The sequence below is a fragment of the Equus przewalskii genome, chromosome 17 (assembly GCF_037783145.1).
Source record: "Equus przewalskii isolate Varuska chromosome 17, EquPr2, whole genome shotgun sequence".
Lineage (NCBI taxonomy): Eukaryota > Metazoa > Chordata > Mammalia > Perissodactyla > Equidae > Equus > Equus przewalskii.
In genome coordinates, this window is record NC_091847.1 from 44,308,442 (window position 1) to 44,331,654 (window position 23,213).

At 39.8% G+C, this 23,213-nt stretch overlaps 1 protein-coding gene across 2 annotated transcripts in view; it reads right to left on the bottom strand.

The window, feature by feature from the left end:
• The window catches only part of GRB14 (growth factor receptor bound protein 14), a 121,163-nt gene extending 100,599 nt beyond the window's left edge, over nucleotides 1-20,564 (bottom strand). The window contains exons 1-2 of one of the 2 annotated variants that reach the window (XM_070581432.1): nucleotides 20,214-20,564; nucleotides 18,811-18,943 (exon numbers count right to left, since the gene is read on the bottom strand). In XM_070581432.1, the coding sequence (XP_070437533.1) occupies nucleotides 18,811-18,943; nucleotides 20,214-20,404 (324 nt within the window). In that variant the 5' untranslated portion in view covers nucleotides 20,405-20,564. The remainder of the gene's footprint in view (nucleotides 1-18,810; nucleotides 18,944-20,213) is intronic. The other variant, XM_070581433.1, reaches the window with a different exon arrangement.
• Nucleotides 20,565-23,213: the final 2,649 nt, after the last annotated feature.

A 23,213-nucleotide genomic window follows, 5' to 3' on the forward strand; every position in this document is an offset into this window, starting at 1 on the left:
TTTCTAAGATTGATGGGTAAACATATTGATATGTGAAGGACTGATAACTTCTTTTTTAGAAAATAGAATTTAATTCAATGTTTAAATATTTGCATCATTTTTTCTCTCATGCTTTAAAAACCAGTTTTCTCTGCACTGATATTTATAGCCCCACCTTTATTTTAATGATGGGTGTTTGACCTGCTAATGGTGACCACACAGTGGCAGGATAGCTCCACTACCAGAAATCTACTGTGTGTGCAGGTGACCTGGGTTCTGTCCAAAGGGAATAAAAGGTTGAGAAAACACACTCCTCTCTACTTCATCTACTTTGTCCAATTGTTCTCTAGGCCATGGGACAAGATTTTTACTAACTTCAATCTCAATTAAATCCTAGGCACGGTTCTGTCAATCAAAATTAATTTAACACCCCAGAGTAAGGAAAGCTAAGCTAAACTCTTTCAGTAAGAATACATCCTGATTTGAGAATGATCCAATTTCCCTGGTAGTTTCTAAAACTCATTCAAAATCCTACAAACTAAAAAATAATAATAAGGATTTCTGACATTTCCTGAAACAGTAATATAAAGGATTTTTTATATTTCCTGAAAGCAATATACCAATACCATAGGAAAAATATTAGAGGTAGAGGGAGATCAGAATATATTAAGTTTGGGTTTCACGTGCAGTTTAAAGGACAATTCATTTTATTACTGTCACAATCCAAGTTTCATATATAAAAATCTGTATTTTTATACATATATACGTACAAAAAAAAGCACAAAGGAGGTATTTTGTATTTAAATTTAAATAGAATGCCACCTATCAATTTTGTGTTAGGTATTCAGGGCTGGAAGTAAAATCTGTAAATCTGGGTTCAAGTCCTGGCTGTCATATAACACCATATAATTTACCCTTGATCTTTGACCCTATGTCTTTCCGTCTATGAAAGTGAGATAAAACTAACTCATATATTTACTACAGTCAGATATTAAGAGGATAAAAATGATAATATATTTGAAAGTACCTTGAAAACTGTATCATCGCTAATATAAAGTCAGGATATATGCACCCTTAAAAACCAGTGTGAGAGAAAAGTCACACTGCTTTACAACTGCACAGACCTCCATGAGTCAGGAGACAGTCAACAGTTTTAAAGAACCATTTTCCTCAAAGAACCAAAAAGCATTTTTATATTTAAATTTTGTGTGATTACTATAATTATGTATATATACGAATCAAGTCTAAGCTAATGTTCAGTGAGAGGAACCTTTTAAAACTGGTTCTGTTCCACCAGGCACACTGGTTACACCATGTATGAGAGACATCTCAGCAACGCCTACCTCTAGAATTCTACCCGTTACTACTACTCACAGGATGGGCCTGATCTACTAAAAACATTCCTTTGTTGTTTTCAAAATGTTTTTTTAAACAACAACAAAAAGAGGAAAGAGTGGAGAAAGGAAGGAAGCAAGCAAGGAAGGAAGGAAAGGTTATCAGGAATCTACCCATCTCACTAATACAAGGCAGTCTGAGTTTGGATCCCACCTCCGTCACTTTCCATCTGTATAATTTTGATCACATCATATAATCTTTCATAAACTTAAACGTCCTCCTCTATAAGATGGATATGACAGTAGTGTCTACTCCACTGAGGGACTGGGAAAAGTGGATGTTATAAAACTTTTTATCTTCTTAGCACAGTACCTAGTGCAGTGTAAAGACTGAATAAATATTAGCAATAATAGTAACAACTGAATTATTACAGTTGTCCCCCTCATCCCCGGGGTATATATTCTAAGACCCCCAGTGGATGCCTAAAACCGCAGATAGTACCAACACATACATATACGATGTTTTTTCCTATACATACATAACTTGATAAAGTTTAATTTATAAATTAGGCACAGTAAGAGATTGACAACACTAACTAATAATAAAATAGAACTATAATAATATACTGTAATAAAAGTTACCATAGATCTGAGTAACCTCAACATACAGTTTCTTTCCTTTCCTTATTAAGTCCAGAATTTTCACCTTTTCACTTAAAGGAAGCACTTCATGGCTTCTCTGGCATATCCAAATTGCCAGCATCACTGCTCTTGTGCTTCGGGGCCATTATTAAATAAAAAACGTATTACTTGAACACAAGCACTGTGATACTGCAACAGTTGATCTGATAACCACGATCTCTACTAAGTGTCTAACGAGCAGGTAGTGTATACAGTGTGGATACACTGGACAGAGGGTGATTCACGTTCTAGGCAGGATGGAGCTAGATGATGATGCAAGGTTTCATCACACTACTCAGAATGGTGTGCAATTTAAAACCTATGAATTGTTTATTTCTGGAATTTTCCATTTACTATTTTTGGATCACGATTGACCACAGGAAACTGAAACCACAGAAAGAGAAACTGTGGATAAGAGGCAACTACTATACTTTTTAAGTAAGTCTCTATACTGATAGGTCAGAGGGATATCTAAGACTGAGCATATCTTGATTTCTAAAGAATAATTGAGAAATGCCTCATGACACGCCTGATAGACAAGATGAGCAAGACCAGAATGATAACACAATTATATATATATCAAACACAATGACTAGTACAAAGCAGACACTCAATAAGCACTGAGTGAATGGATGAGCAGCATACTGAGAAAACGTAAAGTGTTGGCTAATCCACTAGCACCACCCTTGAAGGCAGGCTCACGTGGCGAGCTTCGTCTTTCACTCTTGAATGAAGACACTAATATCATCTATGCCTAGGTGCATACAAAGCAAAGTTGAGACAATTATCGTAATGAAAAAATACAATTTAATAATATCCTGACATGTTGGAATAAGGGATCAAAATAAAGGTTTAATTGGGGAAAAGTAAAATTCAAAACTTTTGCAATTAAATTTTTTTCTAACAATTATACAAAGCTTGGTTTATATGCAGTTCATAAGAAAGCATTTACATTAGGATTTTATTGATCACAAGCAAAATAGCTCATTATCACTGAAAAATGCTCAAGAAGACTATATGGATGATCATCTATGTATCAGAGATTTTAGAAACAAGTCCTACTTCGGATAAAAGTGATATCTGAACCATCTGGTCATTGAGCAAGTATTTACAGAGGACCTACGACACACCACGCACAACATTAAGGTCTGGAAATGCATTGATGTCCAACGCAGACTTGGTTTCTGCTGCCCCTAGAGAGCTTCCTGGACACTGGAACACTGCTAAGTAAATAGACTGATAACGTAACATAACTGACTTGGTAGATTATCTCTAAGCAGGGCACCTAATGCAGATCTGGTAGGGGAAGAGAAGACTCTCTCAGTTGAGTCTTCAAAGAGACAGATTTGCAGCCACCTATCTAAAGATTAAGGAGAAAAGAGATGCAGGAGGACAGAACAACTTATGGAAAGACCTGATCCTCCCAAGGTCGGGTAAGAGAAAGAATGAGTAGTAGAAAACTAAAAGAAGTTCAGTGTGGTCAAAGTACAGGGTATAAGGAGGAAAGCTTTGGAGACAGGATTAGAGAGGTGGCCCAGCTATGCAGTACCCCCAGAGCCCTATTAACATATGTATTCAAAGAATGACGGGAATCCATGGAATGGTTTAAGAGAAGAATGACATAATCTGATTTGTCCTTTAAAACTATCACTCCACTACCAAAAAGAGAACTTGATACATGATCAAAGAAATGCTAAAAAGCTTTGGGAAAAGAAGTGATTACTTTAATAAATGGTACTTGTATAAGTAGATATTCATCTGGAAAAAATAAGATTCCTATCATATATAAAATTAAATCATGCTGTGTTAAAGACCCAAGCATGAGAAGTAAAATGTTAAAATGATTAGACGAAAATATATTCAGGATGGAGAGGGAAGAAAAAATTTCTTAAATAAGATACAGAAAAGTACAAAACTAGATTTAACTAAAATAAAACAAAAATATTCTTTATTGTAAGAGACACTGGAAACAAAGTTAAGACAAGTCACAATTACCGAGAAAAGATCGTTGCAATGTTTATAATTATAGAAAGATTAGTATCCAATAGCATACAAAGGACTCTTACAAATCAATTAAAAAAGACAAACACCACAATAGAAAAATATAGATAATTCACAAAGAAGAAATATGAATGGCCAGAAGCATATGAAAAGATACTCAACCCAACAAGTAATTAAGCTAATACAAATTAACACCATAATTAAATTTCATTATGCTCACCACATTGGCAAAAACTTTAAAATCTGAAAATACCAGCTGTTGATGAAAAAGTACGGAAATGGAGACACATATAGTGCTGGTGCGTACAACCAATTTAGAGAACAATTTGGCAATATCTAGTAAAAATGAACACACACCTGCTCTACAGCCCAGAGATTTCACTTCTAAATACAGAGAGTAGAGAAACCCTTGTGCATAGGCACAAGAATGTACAGTGTGGTTTTTAATCATGGAAATTGAAAAGATTCTCAATTTTCTTCAGTTGGGAAAGGATAAATAAATTGTGATGTATGCATACAATGAAACAAAATTAAAATAAACTAATCTACACATATTAACATGGATTAATCAAAAAATGTTGAATGAAACAGCAAGTTGCAGAGATACACATATATTTTTACATAAGTCATTAAAACACAGCACAGTGCTATACACCGTGAAAGTATAAAAACATGGAAGGATACTCACCAAGCTCAGAACAGTGGTTCCCTCAAAGTAGGGGAAAAGGAGAGACAAAACAGGATTGAGAACAAAGGAACAAAGAGGGTTCCTATCATGTATGAACCACCTCCTACTTCTTCAAAACAAAAAATATATGCTTCTCTACACATTTGGAATTATCTCATGGTTAAAAGCGTATTATTATTTGCTACAATGTGGATGAACTTCAAAAACATGTTAAGTGAAAGAAGCCCTACACAAAAGGTCATATATTGTATGATTCCCTGTATATGAAATATCCAGACTAGGTCAATGCTTAGAGACAGAAAGCAGATTAGTGGTTGCCAGGGGCTGGGGGAAGGTGAGGATGGGGAGAGACTGCTAAATGGATCCAGGGTTTCCTTTTTGGGTGATGGAATTACAGGTGATGGCTGCACGACACTGTAAATGTACCAAATGCCACAGAATTGTATGCTTTAAAATAGTTAATTTTGTGTTAGATGGATTTTAGCTCCTCAATATAAAACAAAATTGTTTTAAAGCACAGTACACTTCTAGGAGTGGAACAAGACTAAAAATAGAGTAATCGGTGAGAAGACTCTCAAAGCAATTATGAGACACATGATTTAGCCTAAACGAGCGCAACTGGCGAGAGGTTGTAAAGAATGGATACATTCAAGAGTTGTTTTCCCAAGAGTACTTTGTAACCAATTGAAAGAGGAGAGAGAAGAATACTGAAGAGCCAAAGAACTTAGATATCTGATTTTCTAATAAGAACAGAGAGTATGCCATTCCTAATGAAGGGAAACATAGGAAAAAGAGCAAGTTTAAGTGGAAAATATCAATCCGGTCTGGAAAATGCTGAATTTGAAATGTCTATGGACTGTATAAGTGAAGATATCTAGCAGACAGCCCAGGATAACCTAGCTTAGACTTACATGTACATTGCTATTGAGGCCAGGGAGTAAATGAGATCACCCCAGCAGTAAAATGAAAACAGAAAGTTTTCACCAACACCAACATCCTACAACAGAGACCTGTGAGAGGTAAAAGTCAAGAAAATGTTTCAAGAAGGAAAGAGTAATCAAAAATGCCCAAAACTGCTGAGATGTCAAAATAAGCACTGAATGAGGTCTTCGGGAATAAGGTGGTTTTCAGAGACTTTAGTGAATTTAGCAATTTAGCAATTTCCTGCCAAGATGCAGGAAAGTAGAATAGAAAAACACTTCAAATATTTAACAACCCAATATCCTCAATATCAACGATATAGATACCCAAAAAATCAGAGAAGCTTTAGAGAAAGAACTTTGGCTAGAAAAGAACTTAGAAGAAAAAGAGAGATGATAACCAATCCTCCTGAGGATTACAAAAAGCTACTTCCCACAGAACTGAAAACAACACCAGTGTTTCTCAAATTTTTCCACCAGAACTCCCAAAAACGCAAAAGAAAGTAATTACACAGCCCTTGCCATCCCAGGGTAGGCAATAACTCTAAGGTATTTAATTTGTTCATTAAAATCCGCATAAAGTGTGCATTTTACTTACAGAAATAGGACTGTTTATTTTAATAGAAAAATGTTTTCCCCTTATTTTCAATTAAAATTATTGTTCCAGAAAGGTGTTCCATGTTTATCATGCAACTTCCCATATGGCCCTCCCACAATCCTCACACACCCCATATGCATATATGCATCATATACTCCCACTTTGAGAAATATGGAGGAGGTGCTTCATTCATTCTGGAAATCTCCGCAGAAACCATCTGCGGGGGCACAAGTCCCACGGACTGCTACATGACCCGTAAGCATCTCTTCCTTTCATTTTTCTTAAAACTACCTTCTTCAACCTTTAAAGTATGTTTCAGATACTGTGGAATTTGATAGTTACATCCATGTCGAGGGGACTTTAATTATGCCTCCTCTTCATCCTGCTTGACTAAGGAGTTAGAATTTATCAAGTACTGTTTACATGGCAGTTGACCCAATGCCTTCAAATATTTAGTCACTTTTCTCTAAACCTATCCCATATATTTCCCAAGGGGCAGACATGGTTTTGTAAAGGAGCCCTTATGTCTTTGGGACAAAGGCAGGTTCAGCCTAAATGAGGTCATTAAAACAAAACATCAAGTTCCCAGTGCCCTAAGAATCCAAGCCAATGACCTACAGAGTGTTCCAGCTGATCTTAATTTCCCTGGCACAGCACAGTAAGAGTACTGTAATATAATGCAAAATGTCTCTAAAGAGAAACCAGATACTGGCCTGAATCTTGCCAATACACAGTTAAATAATACCAAAGTACCCCTTTCATCTGAACACTGGGCTGCACATGCATATGTCACCCTTCCCAAGAATGAAAGTAATCTTCCACTGTGAATGTGGGTTCATTGAAAAGCTTTTACTGGACTCAGCCCCATAAATATATGTGCTTTTTAAGTGGCACACATGGGCTGGTAAGACTGAAAATGCTTACAAGGGGACCAAAGAGACAAAGAACAGGACTTATTCTGAGCAAGGGTAACCCAAATTTAGAATGTGCTAATAGTGGTATATCTATACTCAAAAGTTTATCCTGAATAGGATCTCTTTTAACATCTAACAATATCAGACCCTTCCTAGTAACTAAACTGAATTTCACTTTTCTAGGCTTCCTTGCAAACTGTTTATCATTTATACTAAACTATTAGTATGTTCCCAAATACTCCCTCCTTCCCTCCCTTTATAATAACCACTTCCTCTGCTCCTTCCCCATTCATTAATTCATTCATTTATTCTTTCATTCAGCAAAAACTTACTGAGGGCATATTAAGTGCCAGGTATCGCTCTGTCTGCTAGAGATTGAGTAGTATGTAAAACAAAGTCCCTGCCCTCACAGGATTTACGTTCTAGTGGGAAAAGGCAGAGAATAAACACATATAGTATGTCAGAGTAATGGGGTAAGGGAGGAAAGAGTGCAGAGGCGGTGGGAGGCAATGTCAAGCTTCGAATTCCATCTGAGTTAAAATCGTTTTTAATGATCCATCATCCAGTAAATCAATTAAAGCCTCTTAGGATGTAACTGAAAGCAATGAGTTGGAAACTTCCTGACTTGAAAAAATTTGTTACCCAATCAGATTATTTCACTTTCTCAGTTTCTGGATAGTTTATCAACAAAATTTTACCATTAATGTTATGTTACTCTTTCATTTAAATGCACTTTGTTCAAACTAATACACTCATAGAAATTGGGGGGAAAAGCATTAATTTTATCACACCTTGGCCAAACTAAAACACTGGTGAGGCTTTTGCATGATTTCTTTCCAACTTTTTTTTAATAAAATGCTTTTGTCTTATAATGTGCTTTAAATATAGTTTCATCAAAAGTTTAAGGCTCTAAACTTAGTTTATTCAATTTAAGGAAAATGTCAACCATATAACTGGAAAAGTTAATCCTCACTCTCAAATCAATCAGCCAAGTCAGACTTATCAGATAAAGTCCAACTTTACTTTTCAGTTCGAAAAGAGGTTATCAATATGCATTCTGAGAAGCAAAAAGTATTAAAAAACACTGAAAATTAATTATGAATTATATCTTACAAGAGAAATAGCTGAAAGCAGTCAAACTTAGAATAATACAGAACTAAGAGTTCTGAGGAGTATGATGAAGCCCTAGGAAGGGCATGGAATTCCTTTGATAATTGTGTGTGTACATTTCCAACCTGATTTTTTCACCTTTTGGATGTAATTAAATAAAAATCAAACATAAAATTAGAAATAGCTCCACTAATTGTAGTATTCATCATGATAAAAATTTGTGTTTTTAGTGAAAGCAAATGTATATACTTGTAAAAAATTAAGTCTCGCAGCTAGTATATTTTTGTATTAACAGGAAATAGAAAATATTGAGGTATTTTATGATATAAAGTATGGGAATTGACTGGTATTGGAAGAAATATTTCATGATAGGATTTGATAAAATAGGTTTTAACCACAAGATTGAATAACACAAAAAAAATCTGAAAGAAATCATATGCAAGTTATATATATCCTTGAGTTCTACTCAATTTATCTTCAAAAATTTGGTGGTCTCAGAAAGGATTTCTGTTACATTTAAAAGAATCAGAATTACTAACTGTTGCAGATGCTGTGGCACACCACCCAAACCCGCCCCTTTCAGCACTAAAGCACTCATTTTCTCAGCTGTTAGAGCGTCAGCCACTAAGACCTCCCGGCTAAGTCCTCCCTACCCACCAGTGCACTCAGCTAAGAGAGCCACCAGGCCCAAGGTCAGGCCCTTCCTGGGCAGCCCGGCCCCTCTGCCCTTCATTCTAAACAATTCCGCAGGGCCATCCCAGCTCCAGAGCAACTATGGGATCAGCTGAGGTCTCTGTTGTGGCTGCACTGCCGCCAACTTCTCCCTGAGTCCATTCCCACAGGCATTGTTTCTAAAAGCTCTTCCCCAGTAAACTTCCTGCAGGCAAAGCTCTGCTCTAAGTTGGCTTCCCAGGGAACCCCACCTGCAGCACTAACCTATATCCCATCCGGTGTTTACAGGAGCATTTTTTTTCAGCTACTGATGTGTCCCAAGTATTGAGAACAGAGGAAAATATATTTATATACATAACAAAGGCCATTTTTAGCATCAGTATTTCCCATTGATGTGATAAATTGCTTTGTTCTTAGGACACTCTCCCTCAAAGGTTATATATTCTCTGACAATAGTCAGGAGAGGGAAGAACTTAAGTCAGTAATTGAAGTTGAAATATAAGAAATGAAAATTGTCATTACTCCCATCACACCATCATCTATCTGAATTCAGAACATTTCAGCACTAGCCAAAATCCGAACGATGTTTAAGGCATAAAAAGTCAGGAAGCCCTTCTGATTTGTGGCACTCTGACTAATCAGTAAGGAAGCTTTCCCTACGTGTGATGCCAGGGAGGTCTGCATGCCTCAGAGGACTGCACCAGCAGAGAAGGTTATTGTGAACACAAGCGGGCTCTCAGAAAGATGACGATTCAGGGAGAGAGAAGAAGATAAGTTTTAGGAACAAGCACATATTGAAGATGAGGATCTGGAAACTGATTCTCTTAAATCCATGAGTTTGTACATCCCTTGGAAAGTCTTCTTGAATACTCAAAGGGTAAATGTCTCCCTATTTCTACACCATGAGCCCTGGCCTAAAACATTCACCAATGACATTAATAGTTAATAATTAAAACATTTGCTAACATCTATCCTTTGCTCAAAGAGACTCATATTATAAACTCAATTGCTATCTCCACTTAAGTTTTTCTAACTATGTGGATTTTGTTAATACCCAGTAAGCTGGAAGAAAGAGCAGCAGTCCGCCAAGTACTTTTCACTTATAATTCCATTAAATAAGAATTAGGTATAAAATCAGAAATATATCCATTAACTTCATTAAAAACGATCAATTCCTATGTGTGTAATGAAAACAAAAGATATATACTGCTAAAACCCCATTGGTCCAGAGGCCTAGCATATATTTTTATTTTTGTTAATAATATTAGAAATATTTTTTAAAATTTGATGAAGAGGAGGAAGCTGATTGATCATTATTTGAATTAATATGTCAAAATACAATTTGTTAAAATTGATTTTAACTATTTATCTTCAATAATCCATTTACTCATTCATTCTTTCAATGAAAGAATCCAAGAACAATGAACCCAACATATTCTACTTAGAGAGAAAAACAATAAATAATTATACCAAATAGATAAACAAGACAATTCAGATTATAGTAAGTACAGGCAAGGAAATACACTGGGAAATGTGATGAAGTAGGAGGAAAAAAAACGGGTGTAGAGGGATACTTTCGGTAGACTAATTTCAAAAGGCCTCTTTGATGAGATGATCTTATGCTGAGATCTAAAGAATAAAGAGCAGTCAGTTATGTTAAGAGCCGGCAAAAGTGGTTCCAGGCAGAGAAAACAGCCAAGCCAAAGGCTACGAGGTAGAAAAAAGCTTGTCAAGATCATGAACAAGGCAGGACTGCCCCTCCACCATGGCTAGAGTATAATGAACAAAGAGTAGAAAGCAGATGAGGGTTAACAGGTAGACAGAAGCCAAAACGTGTAGAATCCTGTAGGCTAAGGAAAAAATTTGAATTTTAGGGGCTGGCCCCGCGGCCAAGTGGTTAAGTTCTTGCGCTCCACTTCGGCAGCCCAGGGTTTTGCCGATTCAAATCCTGGGCGCAGACATGGCACCACTCGTCAGGCCACAATGAGGCAGCATCCCACATGCCACAACTAGAAGGACCCACAACTAAAAATACACAACTATGTCCTGCAGGGCTTTGGGAGAAAAAGGAAAAATAAAACCTTTAAAAAAAAAATTTGAATTCTATTATAAGCTATCAAAAAATTTTCAACCAGGAAGTGACATGATGTGATCGACATTTCTAAAAGTTGACTTCTAACACGTGTATGAAGAATGGACAAAAATAGGGTAAAGTAGAAATAAAGAGACCATATATGAGGCTCCTAAACATGAGAAAACAGTGGCTGAAGTCGGGATGGTAGCAGTGGAGATGGAGAGAAGTTTACAGATTCAAGTATATTGTGATGAAAGATGTAGCAAGACAACCAAAGACCAGAAAGAAGTCTCTTTGGATTTTGGCTTGAGCAACCAAATGGATGACTTGAAGGGGGAGCAAGAGGAATTTAGAGAAGGACTTAGAGGTTAAGACTACCTTAAACCCTCTAAGCCAAGCAAAGCCAAGTGCATATTGGACCTATGCCAGCCTCAAACATTCACATCTAATTTCAAATCCTTATTTCTAAATTTAAACACAACTTCACCACCCAATCTGGCCCCTCCCAGATATGATCTCTTTTCTGACTCTCTTTCTAATATTTGGACCTTGACATTGATGCACAATTTCTAGTTTAACTAGCCCCTCCTGCCCTCATCATCCCCATAGAGGTGGCTCCTGTGCTCCTTTCCCCATGGCACCCAAATGTGCTCTTTATCAAAGGAGGTGTGGTGACCACGTGGGATGATCTGAACAAAGGCTGAGAGGGAAGTTCTGGGGCCAATGGGACCGAAGAAGCCTCCTGTGACTCCTGTATCTACTACCCAGAATCATTAGTATTTCAAGAGCCATGAGAATCACTTGCTCCAGGAATAGAATAAAACTGCAGCATTCTCAGGCCCAGAAAGTGTGGCCAACAGTCTCATATCACATCACTCAGCAGCAGCAGGACCATATTAAAAACTAGGCTTGCAGATTCCCAGTCCAATATCTTTCAATCACATACTGACTCACATCTTTCCATAGAAACAATATTAAAAACGGTGCACAAGGTGTTGTAAATGTATCATTCTTTGAAGCTATTATGGGTTAAAAAACTTTTACTCACTGCCCTAACAACCTAACCACCACATGTAACATTACATCTATAGAAAAAAAATATTGAATAAACAGCAGTCTTATGAATTATCTTTTGGAATAGACAGAAGCATTTGTAAACTAGTTAAGAATATTATCCTCCTATTTTTGTTTATTTTCTCTGTGGCTTTGAAAAATACTAAATGAGGAGGAACCAAAGGGAAGGACGAGAGGTAAAGGATGCTCTCCTTATATCAGCTCTCCCGTTTCTCTTCTAAATTGATTCTGAAAGCTTCCCTTCCGCTCCCTTGCCTTGGCAAAGACTTGTGGCCATTTCCTAGGTTCTCCAGTGAGCCATCCCTCATCTAGAATGCCCTAAGGACAATTCCCAAGTCTGCTCATCCCCGCTCAAATACACATCAGTGTATATTTATACAGCAGAATTTTTTACTATTTCATATACGCTGACATGTTTCAATATCCATAAGATTGCAGAAAGCTTTTTTATATTAATTAAGATCCACATTTATACTGAACCATGAATGACTCCAATTTTCCTTCTCTTGATAGAACATAATACATGCCCCTAGGGAAAAACAAACCAGAAGCTGAGCTTTCAAGTAAATGAAAAATAAAACCCATATTGCAGATAAACGTTGGACTGCAAATGTACCCTGCAAATTAACCAAAAATTAGAGTCAACCTTCAAACTGGAAATAAAACCTTGACAAGCAGAAGATCTGCTAGGGGATTTAAGTTCCAAAATAGAAAGAGACAGCTGTCTTCTGTTACAAATGAAGGTAACTAGCACGAAGTAGGCAGGTTCGTGAGTTGGTTGGTCCTGTCTAAGGGACCTCACTAAGATGCAAGCTCAGGACAACGGCCAAGGAATATGACCATCACTGAAGGGTGGCATCAACTGAAACCACTGTCAAATAAATACACTTCAAGTGAATTAAGTGAATTGAAGCAAAGAACTTGGATACTGTAAACTGTCTAGGCTAAGTCAGACAAACGAATCAGCGGATCACCATATATCATAGCATCCAATAAGAATTTGTTTTCACGTCCGCTACTTTTTGCTTGAGATCTCTTTTTCCTGGGCCACTAGCTGTCCACTGTTTCCTCCCCACCGCCATACACCATACCCACTGAACCTGCACTTCCCACTCACAAAATTTCTTCCCACAACCCTTGCTGAGTGAGCAGCGGTCCAGGTCCCTCTGTCCCCTGGGCCACAGCTGACTAAGAGCTGGACAAGCTGGGTTAATAGCACTCTCCAGATACAGATTCAAGTTAATCACCAAGTGCTAAACCACTAGTAGGAGGAAATATTTATTCCAATAGGGACGGCCATGTGGGGCCACATGCACTGACGTGCAATCAAGACAAGCAAGACTACAGAGAAATGTCGAGAATGAAATGGATTTAGAAGGAAAAGCAGAGACTATGTGCTGTGCTTGTGGGAGGAAAAAAAGAGAGAATGGAGAAAGTGGCTGCCTTGATTTTTGCTGACATTCTAATTCCCAATTCCAACCTGTCATGAGATCAGTGAACTTTCGGCCTTCAGGTACTATAACATAACATTTCAGGCTAGTTCATGTGAGGTTCTGTTTCCCCCAAACAATCAATACTTGGATAAAATACCAACTAAAGTCCATCTGTAATATTCCTACCTTTCCTCAACTAAATGAAATTGTCCACGATTATGAAAAGTCAGATCGCCCCAGAGCGTTGCAGCAGAGAATAAGAGTACCCCGATGTTGTACAATGTCAAAGAGAAAAAAAATAAGAAGTCAAATTCCTCTGTGCTTCACCAGGATATTATTATCCAGTGGGTTTTTTGAGAGGCTCAAGTATCTACAGTTTTAACAGGCAACTCTGCTGATCCTGAGGAAGGGGGCCAGTGACGACACTTTGAGGAGGACAGCTCTAAAGCCTGCTTCAATATTGCCACAAAGATCTGTGTACTTTCAAATTCCTCCCAAGAAAAATGATATTCATCAAGTGCCAGCATTGAAAAGTAGCAAATTGCTGTTGGAAAGACACATTTGTCCAAAACTCTAATAGAAGCAAGTATTGTTTCTATTATTCTTTCTGCATATATATGATATTTGCACTTCATTTCACATTAAATGGAATTTTGTAAAATGGCCTGGGGGGCCTAAATACAACTTATGATGCTATTTCCATCTGAAACTGAATTTAAATTTCCAAAAATTTCCAAAGACTTTTGAAACATAACCAGCTTGTAATTTGAGGATGTCATAGATCATTCCAACGGAGAAAATTTGATTTTGGATAGTTTTAAATGATACCAAAGAATTACTATTTTTTGTTAGGGAATAATGGCATTTGGGTTCTATAAGAAAATGTATTTTTCAGAGATATATACAAAACTAAGTAGGAACGCAATGACAGTATTTATTTTAAAATACTTCAACAAAGACAATAAAAATTTCAAAAAGGAATTGAAGAAGTAAATGAGGTAAAAACTTAATATTAGATGAATATGGAAAATGGGAATATGGGGGTATAGCTTATTGCTTTCTACTTCTGTGTATATTAGAAAAATGAATACATGAGAGTTTGGTTAGTATAGCAGCCAGACAACATATACAAACTGGGACAATTACTGCTATGACAAAGGAATGACATCAGAGGCCCTTTAATTTGGTGACAGAGATGAACTTATCTTTTGATAGTACCTGATATGTAGGAGGAAAATAAAATCAAAGGCAGAGCATGTGGAAAACGAATTTTTTAATTATTTGGAAGATATTTTTTTATTTTTCTGAGATATATACAACGGCTTAATTCAATACAGAATAGACCAGAAACAGTGTGATGAAGGGCAAAGCACCTTCAGACAGGATATTCTTTTTGATCTCCCTCAATTTAAACTGTGGAAGCATGGGCAAATCATTTCCGGATTTTGCACTTTTAAAAAAATCTTCAAATGCGGATGACAGACCCACTTCCTGGCATTCTTGTGACTGTGGACTGCAAACTACACACCAAACCTGGTTATTAATAATACTAGCAAATCTTATCTGGTGATTAACCAATTATCTGATAGAATTTTTCCTATCAATTTTAGGGACAAGATGGAGAGGAAAAAACACAAAGAGACAGTTATATTTGAGGGAGGAAAAAAAGAGGAATCCAGGTCTTTAGGTGAATATAAATAAATGGCATTTGTCACCCCTGCTCTTGTATTTTGGGCAGTCATAACCAACAATACTGATATAACTTTAACACTTGTACTACTCTTACAGTTCTCAATTTCTGCAGAAATTCTACCTTCCTACAAAAAGACTGTGACAAAGCATCAAGAAATCCAGATTTCAGGTCCCAGGTGTGCCACCATTAGTCATATAGCACTTCTTAGCCTCCATTTACTAATCTGTAAAAGAAAAGCATTCAACTAGATGATCTCAAAGATCTCTTGCAGCTGGAACGTTCCACGACACACAGTTCTTCACAGGTGTCTTTTTATCTTTAAAGTCTTCAGAGCCTTTATTGTGAATTAGTTATACTGCATAGTCCTGGGAAGCAATTAACTAGAGCTACCATAGAAGCTTAGTTCAAGCACAAAAATGACCTGAGGGTAGACAAACTTGAGACAACAACTGATTCTTCTGCAAGGGCTAAAGATCTCTTACTCCTTCCCTTCCTTCAAATAATAAGTGCTAAGGGATGATTTCTTGGTAAATTTCAACCAGACATAGAAAAAAAGGAGCCATGTAAATTCATAAGTTAAGTTACTTTTAATACAAAATTTAATTTAATTGCAAGTAACTTTTCTGGACAACGTATATAAATAAAGTTACACTTTAAATCTGCTTTATTGGTAAACACAAAGAAATATACCTAGGAAATATATCTGGCCAGTATTATACAAAGATGGAGAGGGAATGAAGGTCCAGAGTCTATCTCATTCTAACTCTTATTTTAAAATGATAATACTGAAAGCCTACAGTTTTGTATACTTTGAGACATTTTATTTGCAAAAAGAGATAAAGCATATCCTATTTGTGGCTTCAATGCACTTTTCCACTCATGCATTATGGAGGCAACTCAAATTGTAAAAAAATATTTACGGCCCATAAAATGATTTTTGACTGTGGTTTGAAAGCCCACATGAAATTTAACATTTCTAGTCTGGATTCTTTCAAACTTTCTGGTCACTTATTTGTAAATAACAAGTGGAATTCTTCACTTTTTCTATGGGGAGAAAAGAATTGCTAAAATGACTGGAATGGTTAAACAAAACAAACGAAAGAGAGAATATAAAGAAAAGAGATATCATCTCCCATATTTCAACCATAAATAAAGTCAACAGAAAACTATCACATACAGTCATTTACATCATCTCAACTGAAGGTCAGAGATAATTGGGCCAGAAATAGCATCTTGTAAAAGGGTAGTCTGTGTCACAAAGACACAGAGCTTGGGGAAATTACTGACATAGAGTCATCTATTCCCAAAACTTCACTCAATCCAAAGAAAGTGCATACACCAAGGAATAAAAGCAAAGGGTGAGTGCTAAACGCAAAGTCTAGGTGGGGAAAAGGAAACATACAAGAACGTGAAAAGGAACCTTCCTCCTCCCCAACTTTGGGACATCCTTCTCTTCCTAGACCTGAACTCTTCAGCCAAGGAAGAGGGCAGCAGGAAGGGTCCTTCTCAGGTGGGAACACCCCCCTGGGACTGGTCTCCAGGAGTCGGGCCAGAATTCCCTGCTCATGAAACAGCACAGCTGTCCCTGTAGATGCAATGCTCTCTGAGAAGGTCATCATCGAAACTGGACACAGGGCCACAGCAGGAAACCCAGTGGAGTCAAAGTAACACAGCACCCTTTTCCCATTTTGCCGTTTTACTAAGCCTGATCTGAAGAAATGTTATCAATCCCCAAGAGAAGATGTCTCACTCTAGAATGATGACTCCACACTTAGGGAACACCCTGGCGCCCACACTTACTCTCTCTTTTTTCTCCTCTATTAACATAAGCATAAAACACTTTTTCTCCCTCTATTCAAACAAACCCTGCCCCATCGACCCATATGTTAGACACAGGCATTCTCCCAGTGTTCATTCACGAAATCAGAGTAAGCCCAGGCCTCTCTCCCTCTACTTCCCTTCCTCTGCTCAACTCCTAGCCCCAGCCCAACCCCAATCAAAGCCCCACCTTGTAAACAGGTTTGCAGGGCATGTCTGCTTAGCCCAGTGCCTCAGAGCCTAGGATGGTGCAAGGAACAGAGCTGGCCCCCCATAAGTAGGGAAATCATCTATTCAGTTCCCCGGATGGCTATTATGTCATCCTCAGACATTTCCTTTTCCCATTCTGGATCAGAGACAATCCAGAATCAATTTTTTCCACCACCATGACACACAGTCAAATCTATCATCCATATTCCCATCTTATATCTTAACCCAAAAGCCAAGCTCTTAAAAGGCCCAGGCCTTTCAGCAGGGCTGTTTTGCCCTAGGGCTCTGACTTCAACCCTCACTCTGATAATAAAGCTCAAGAGAGGCCCCTCCTTGTTCAGCTCCCTATCCCAAGCCAGAGTCCCGCTCACTTGAGGACTTGCCTCCCCCATCAAAGACTCTAATTCAGAACAAACCTCTGCTCCAGGAATATTTACTCCCACTTTCTCCAATCCTTATGGAAAAGTACATGCACCAATTAAACTTCAACCTCCTCCCCACCAAAAAAAGTATATATGCCTTGCAATACCAGACTTCCCAAAACACAATATTCCAAGGAATGTTTTCCCACTGTCTCTATTACTGCTGTATGTTATCAAGAATTCACCTATTTCCTAAGGTATTTTCTCCATTCACCAAACTATAAACACACAGTATTGAACCCATCATAGGTAGTAAAAGTACAGAAAAAAGGAAAGAGAACAAGAGATGGGGGGAAAATGATCGACTGTCCTCTCTCCCTTCACCATCCCTCTCCTCACTGCATGCATCTGACTGTTTAAATGGATTGCTTCTCTCCTTACAAGAACAAGGTATATTTTGCCTAGTAAAGCCTCTCTTTGTTTTGCTGACTCAAAATTGGGAGGAAGTGCATTAAGAAGACATGGGATTATTCTAGGATACGCTAATTTTTTTTTCTCACAAATGTATAATCACGATGTATCTCCCCATAGTTGCTTGGTTCTTGAAATCTAGTTTGCTTAAGTCAGTCCCAAACTAGCAACCTGAAAAGAAAGGAAATCATAAAAATAAAGTCCATCTTTTAATCATCACTTACAAGTCATCTGCCTTCTGGGGCCACAAGCCTCCAAACTGAGGAATTCACTGAAAGGAAGAAGACACGTCGAGTCTAAACTCCAATTACCTTTTCCCACAGATTCACTAGGTCACTTGCCTTTGGTAAATGAGGTTGGCTTGGATTGAAAATGTGAAAGGTTAAAGAAAGTATTAAAGGAGCCAGCTGAGCCCCTTCTCATCCCCATACCACTGCCCCCTCTTCCAATTTCTGACTTAAAATTGATAATCTATTGTCACATAAAACTCTCCAGCTACCCTGTGAATAAAAACAGCTCCCAGACTCTGTACTTTACATATATTCTCTAATTTAACCCATTCCAAAAGCCTGACAGGTAAGTTTTAACATTCCCATCATAGAGCTGTGAAAACTGAGACCCTTAAGGAAAATACTACCAAAGAACTATGTCAGTCAATAGACTTATTTAAAGTAGGCTATGCTAATCCTTTGTTAACATTATAAATTACTGAATATCTTAAAGACTACAGATTGGGAACTCCTAAGATCTTTGAATTAGAAAATTTTAAAATGCATACCTGTTTTTTCCTTGAATTTGTTTTGGGAAACAGGCCTGCTGACAACACAGATGTAAATGGAGAACAGCAAAGCTCAGGAAAAGGGTTTGGAATAGATGGCATTTCCAGAACATCAAGATCTTTCTTTTTTCTCCTACACCAAGAGAACATAGGATGTAATTTACATAAAACAGAATGTAAAATATAATTGCTGTCAGGATTAAAAAGTTAAGGCCAACACATACCACGCCGTGACAACACCAATATTATATAAAGTATACAGCAAAGGTAAGTGATGTACTTTCTGTCGGTCAAAATAAAATATGTTAATTGATATAAATCAATCTTTTATAGTATGCCTATACGTGTTTTTTGGAGGGAGGGGGCTTTAAAAAAAAATCACCGGGCATGGAAACCCCATTTCCAGAACTTTCAATAATTTTCCAGGAGCCAAAATACAGACTAGGTAATTATTAATGTAAAACATCCTGAGGAGTTAGACATTGTTGTGCACCCAGTAAGGTGACAAAGTCTATAAACATTTAATGAATTCATCCCTATGCTATTTTACTAATCACTTTTGGAAGTTATGGTTTATTAATTATAACTGTGGTTCATCTCACTTCAGATTTCATTCACAATGTTGCCCACACACAGTCTGTTGATTTTTCAAGTGCTTATAGATACTAAACCGCAAGGCAGTGTTTTTGAGGAGGTAAGTGAATAGAGCTTGCTAGTATGAATGTACTCTAGTCCACTGCAGAGTAATTTTAACTTCAGTGAAGTTGAAGCACTTTGCAAATCTGAAGGGAAAAAAAAGGGACCATTTCAATGTATGAATATAAAGGACTACAGATTTTTGTATTGTTGCAGCCTTTTTCTTTCCTGAAGTATGTGCATAACTGTGAACTCTTAAAGGCACTTAGCGGTGAAAGCTATGGAGATTGGGAAACCTTTTAAAGCCTCTATTCTTTCCTGCCGAAGAGCTAGACTGCTCAAATGTCAATCTGTGCTTTGCCTCTCCAGGGTCGCTGTAAGACTCTATGTGGGAGGTGAACTCATTTATGCCACGATTTTTTAAATATACAAAATCAAAAGGATTGTTTATATTTTTAAACGCAGGGCCACGAAAAAATAAGGAAGGGGGGCGGTCAGCCTGGAGCTTGGCCTCCTAGCTAACACCGATGGGCAGAGGCGAGAGAGACCGGGAGCTCTCAATGAAACGGTGATGCTATTTATAAGGCGCTGGGAGATCGCAATGTCCTGCTGATCCGGTAGGAGCCAGCTCAAAAGGAATTGTCTTCAGAGACTTTCACAAACTTGGCCCAGCTCTGGGCACATGGCTCCCCCCCTCGGCCCGCCCCCTCACCCCTCGCCGGCTGCCAAGCCAGGACACTCCCCCGCGCCCGCCGAGGGCAGCCTACCTGTCTGCAGCGGCGCCGCGGGGCGCGTCCGCCGGGGGCACGAACGCCCGCACGGGCGGCCAGGGGGCCGGCGCCGGGTCGCGGGCGTCGCCCCTCCCCTGGGCAGCGCCGCACACCTGGGCGGCCAGCGGCGGGTCCCGGGCAGCCGCCCTCCCCACGGCGCTCTGCCCATCTTGCAGGGAAGTGGTCATTGTCGCCGGCTGGGGGGCTCGGGCGTCATGGGCGTCCCGGCGCGGGGGAGAAGGAGGCCGGGCGGCGGGAGGCGAGGTGCCCGCGCGGCAGCCCGAGCGCGCTGCAGGTGCGGTGGCCTCGCCGCCGGCGCCCCGGGCCCGTGCGGCTCCGACGCGCGGCCGAGCAGCCGGCGAGGCGGCGGGGGAGGGGCGGGGGCGGGGGAGGAGGTGGGGAGAGGGGAGGAGCGGCCGGGGGGTGGGGGCCGCGGGCGGCGGGCGAGGCGCGGAGGGGCGGGGGGCCCGCGCGTGGCCCGGGGCGCTCGGGGGCGCTGGCGTCGGGCCCGCAGCGCCCGCGCCGGGGCTCGGCTGCCGGCGCCCAAGGCCCGGGCCGCCGCCTCCCCAGGTGGGCGCCCGGCGCGCGGCTGAGCCCAGGGGCGGGGCGGGCCGCGCGCCGGGGGCGGGGCCCCATGTGAGCCGGCGCGCGCGCGGGGCTGGCCCGGCTGACCGCAGGCGGGGCCGGGGTCTGGCTAGCGCTGACCCCCAGACCCTTCTCTCTTGCTGCTCTGCGATCTGAGCTCACCTAAGCTGTCACCGAGCCGCCATGACAGGCCCCACTGTGCCAGGAGGCCAGGGGCTGTGGGGCTAGGTTTGCCCCAGTCCTTCCCCCACGTGCCTCTTCTTTCCACTCCGCAGCCCAGGACCCGGGCTGGGGGGAAACGGGTGGATCAAAGAGCAGAGAGTACCATCAGTATAGAAAACTCTTGAAATGTGGGAGATTTCTTAGTAAGGCATGAGTAAACCTGAAGGTGTCCTGGGAATTTGAAAAATTATTAATTTTCTCTTAATAAGAGCAGCTCCCATTTAATGAGTCCCCACTCTGCCGTGTCCTATTCCACCCTTACAACAGCCTCATAGGTTACAGTAGATGTTTACCCCATTTCACAGATAAGGAAATTGCGGTTCAAAGCCATAGGGTACCTTGCGCAACAGAGCACTCATAATCGGTGCAGTCAAGCTTCCAACACAGATTGCTTCTCAAAAACCCAGAATATTTGAAATAGAAATGACATTATGCTCACTCTCTAAGATGCAGCAACCCTACTCTGAAATTCTGGGTGATACTCTTGTTTCTGCTCCTCCTGAAAGTGCCCCCATCCCAGTGCACTGTTGAGGATTTCCAAATGTTTTGCATACTCTTTGTTCTTTGACCAAATTAGGTAACATCTGTCCCGGGCATCTGTTTCACCAGGTTTTCTTAACCTCCACAACCTCTGCCCAGGGAAAGGCAAACACTGCCTCCTGAAGAAACTGGCAAAACCCCCTCCTCCATATCCGTGCGATCCCCGCTCCCCCACTCCCCCCACACCCCAGGGCACCAAGCACGGCTGACACCCAGGGGTCGCTAACTCCCAGCCTGTGAGGAAACCTGGAGTGCTCCATGGAGGCAGAAAGATCTGTGATCAAAGAGCTTACAGAATCCAAGTTCTTCATTTTCCTGATGTCAAAATTAAGACCCAATAAAGAGCAATACAGGTCTGGGTCCACGGTGGTTGTGGTCTCCAGGTCCCTTTACACAATGCAATGGCCAAGCCAGAACAAAATGGTAGTTCTCCTGAAGGATAAAATTAATAATACTAATCATGATGATAGCTAACATGGATTGATAGCGTGTGCCATCCAATCCCCTGAATTATGGGCTGGACTCTATGAGTGGGTTTTAAGAGAGTTTAATGTAAAAGCATGCAGATATATTGAGGTCATTTCAGCAAAACCAAAAAGAAGTATGTTTTTGCAGACAACTTGAACTAAAGACATAAAGAAAGAAATTTTCTTCTTCTTCCTCATCACACCTATTTTCATCCAAAACTCTTGCAGGCAGCCATTTCTTCTCTTTAAAAATGATATAGTTTGAGCACTCTAAAGGAGGATGAATCAATAGCTGAAGTTTGTTCCGTGTCTACTCCCGACGATTCTGTCTTACACACACACACATAGATACACACACAGAGCAGGCTGTCTTTTTTGTTGAAGAAAAAGATAGCTGGAAACTGTGTATATCTTTGGAATCCCTGGAAATACTATTTCCCAATAGTGCATCCTGCTCCACTTCCCAGCATAAATTTTTAACCTCAAGAAAGAGTATCCATTGGTTGGAATGAGATCTCAATTGTGTCTCCCCTCTTCAGGCATTTTCTCCTTTAGTGACAATACAGGGAGTCTCCATGTGCAGGCTTTATGCTCCTCCTCCAACCCCCACGGGTAAAAATTATAATACCTGCATCATCAAGGGCAAAAATGAAAAGAACAAGTCTCTGAGGAATGAGAACCTAAATAGTTTAGTCTTGTAGATTGGCATTAAATGTTGCATTTACTCCCAGATACCTTGAGGATCTGTACCAAGAATTATTAGAATTAGCTCATTCACATTTTTGAAGCAAGCCAATAAAATAACTAGTTTTTGTATCCAAGAGGTTCACAAAAAAATAATTCTAAATAAAAAACTATGCAATTTAGAAGGTGCACAATACTGTCAGACCTAGGACAGCCTAAGAGAATACAGAGGCATCTTTCTATCAAAAGGGAAGTTAAAAAGGGACAGTTTGCTTCCCACAACTAACAAAGATTTCTGAAACAATAAGGCAGATATCTCGGTACCAAAGGGGTCCTCCGCTGGATGGCTGTTGTCCCTTTTGACTTGAGCCTGTAAAATTACAAAGAAAGCAGTTGTCTCCCGGCCCCTCCCCCACTGTGAGCTTTTTCTGCCCCTTTGCACCTCCCTTTCCTGTCTTTCCCCAGGGATCCTAGCCTTCCTACCCCTCAAGGAAAATTT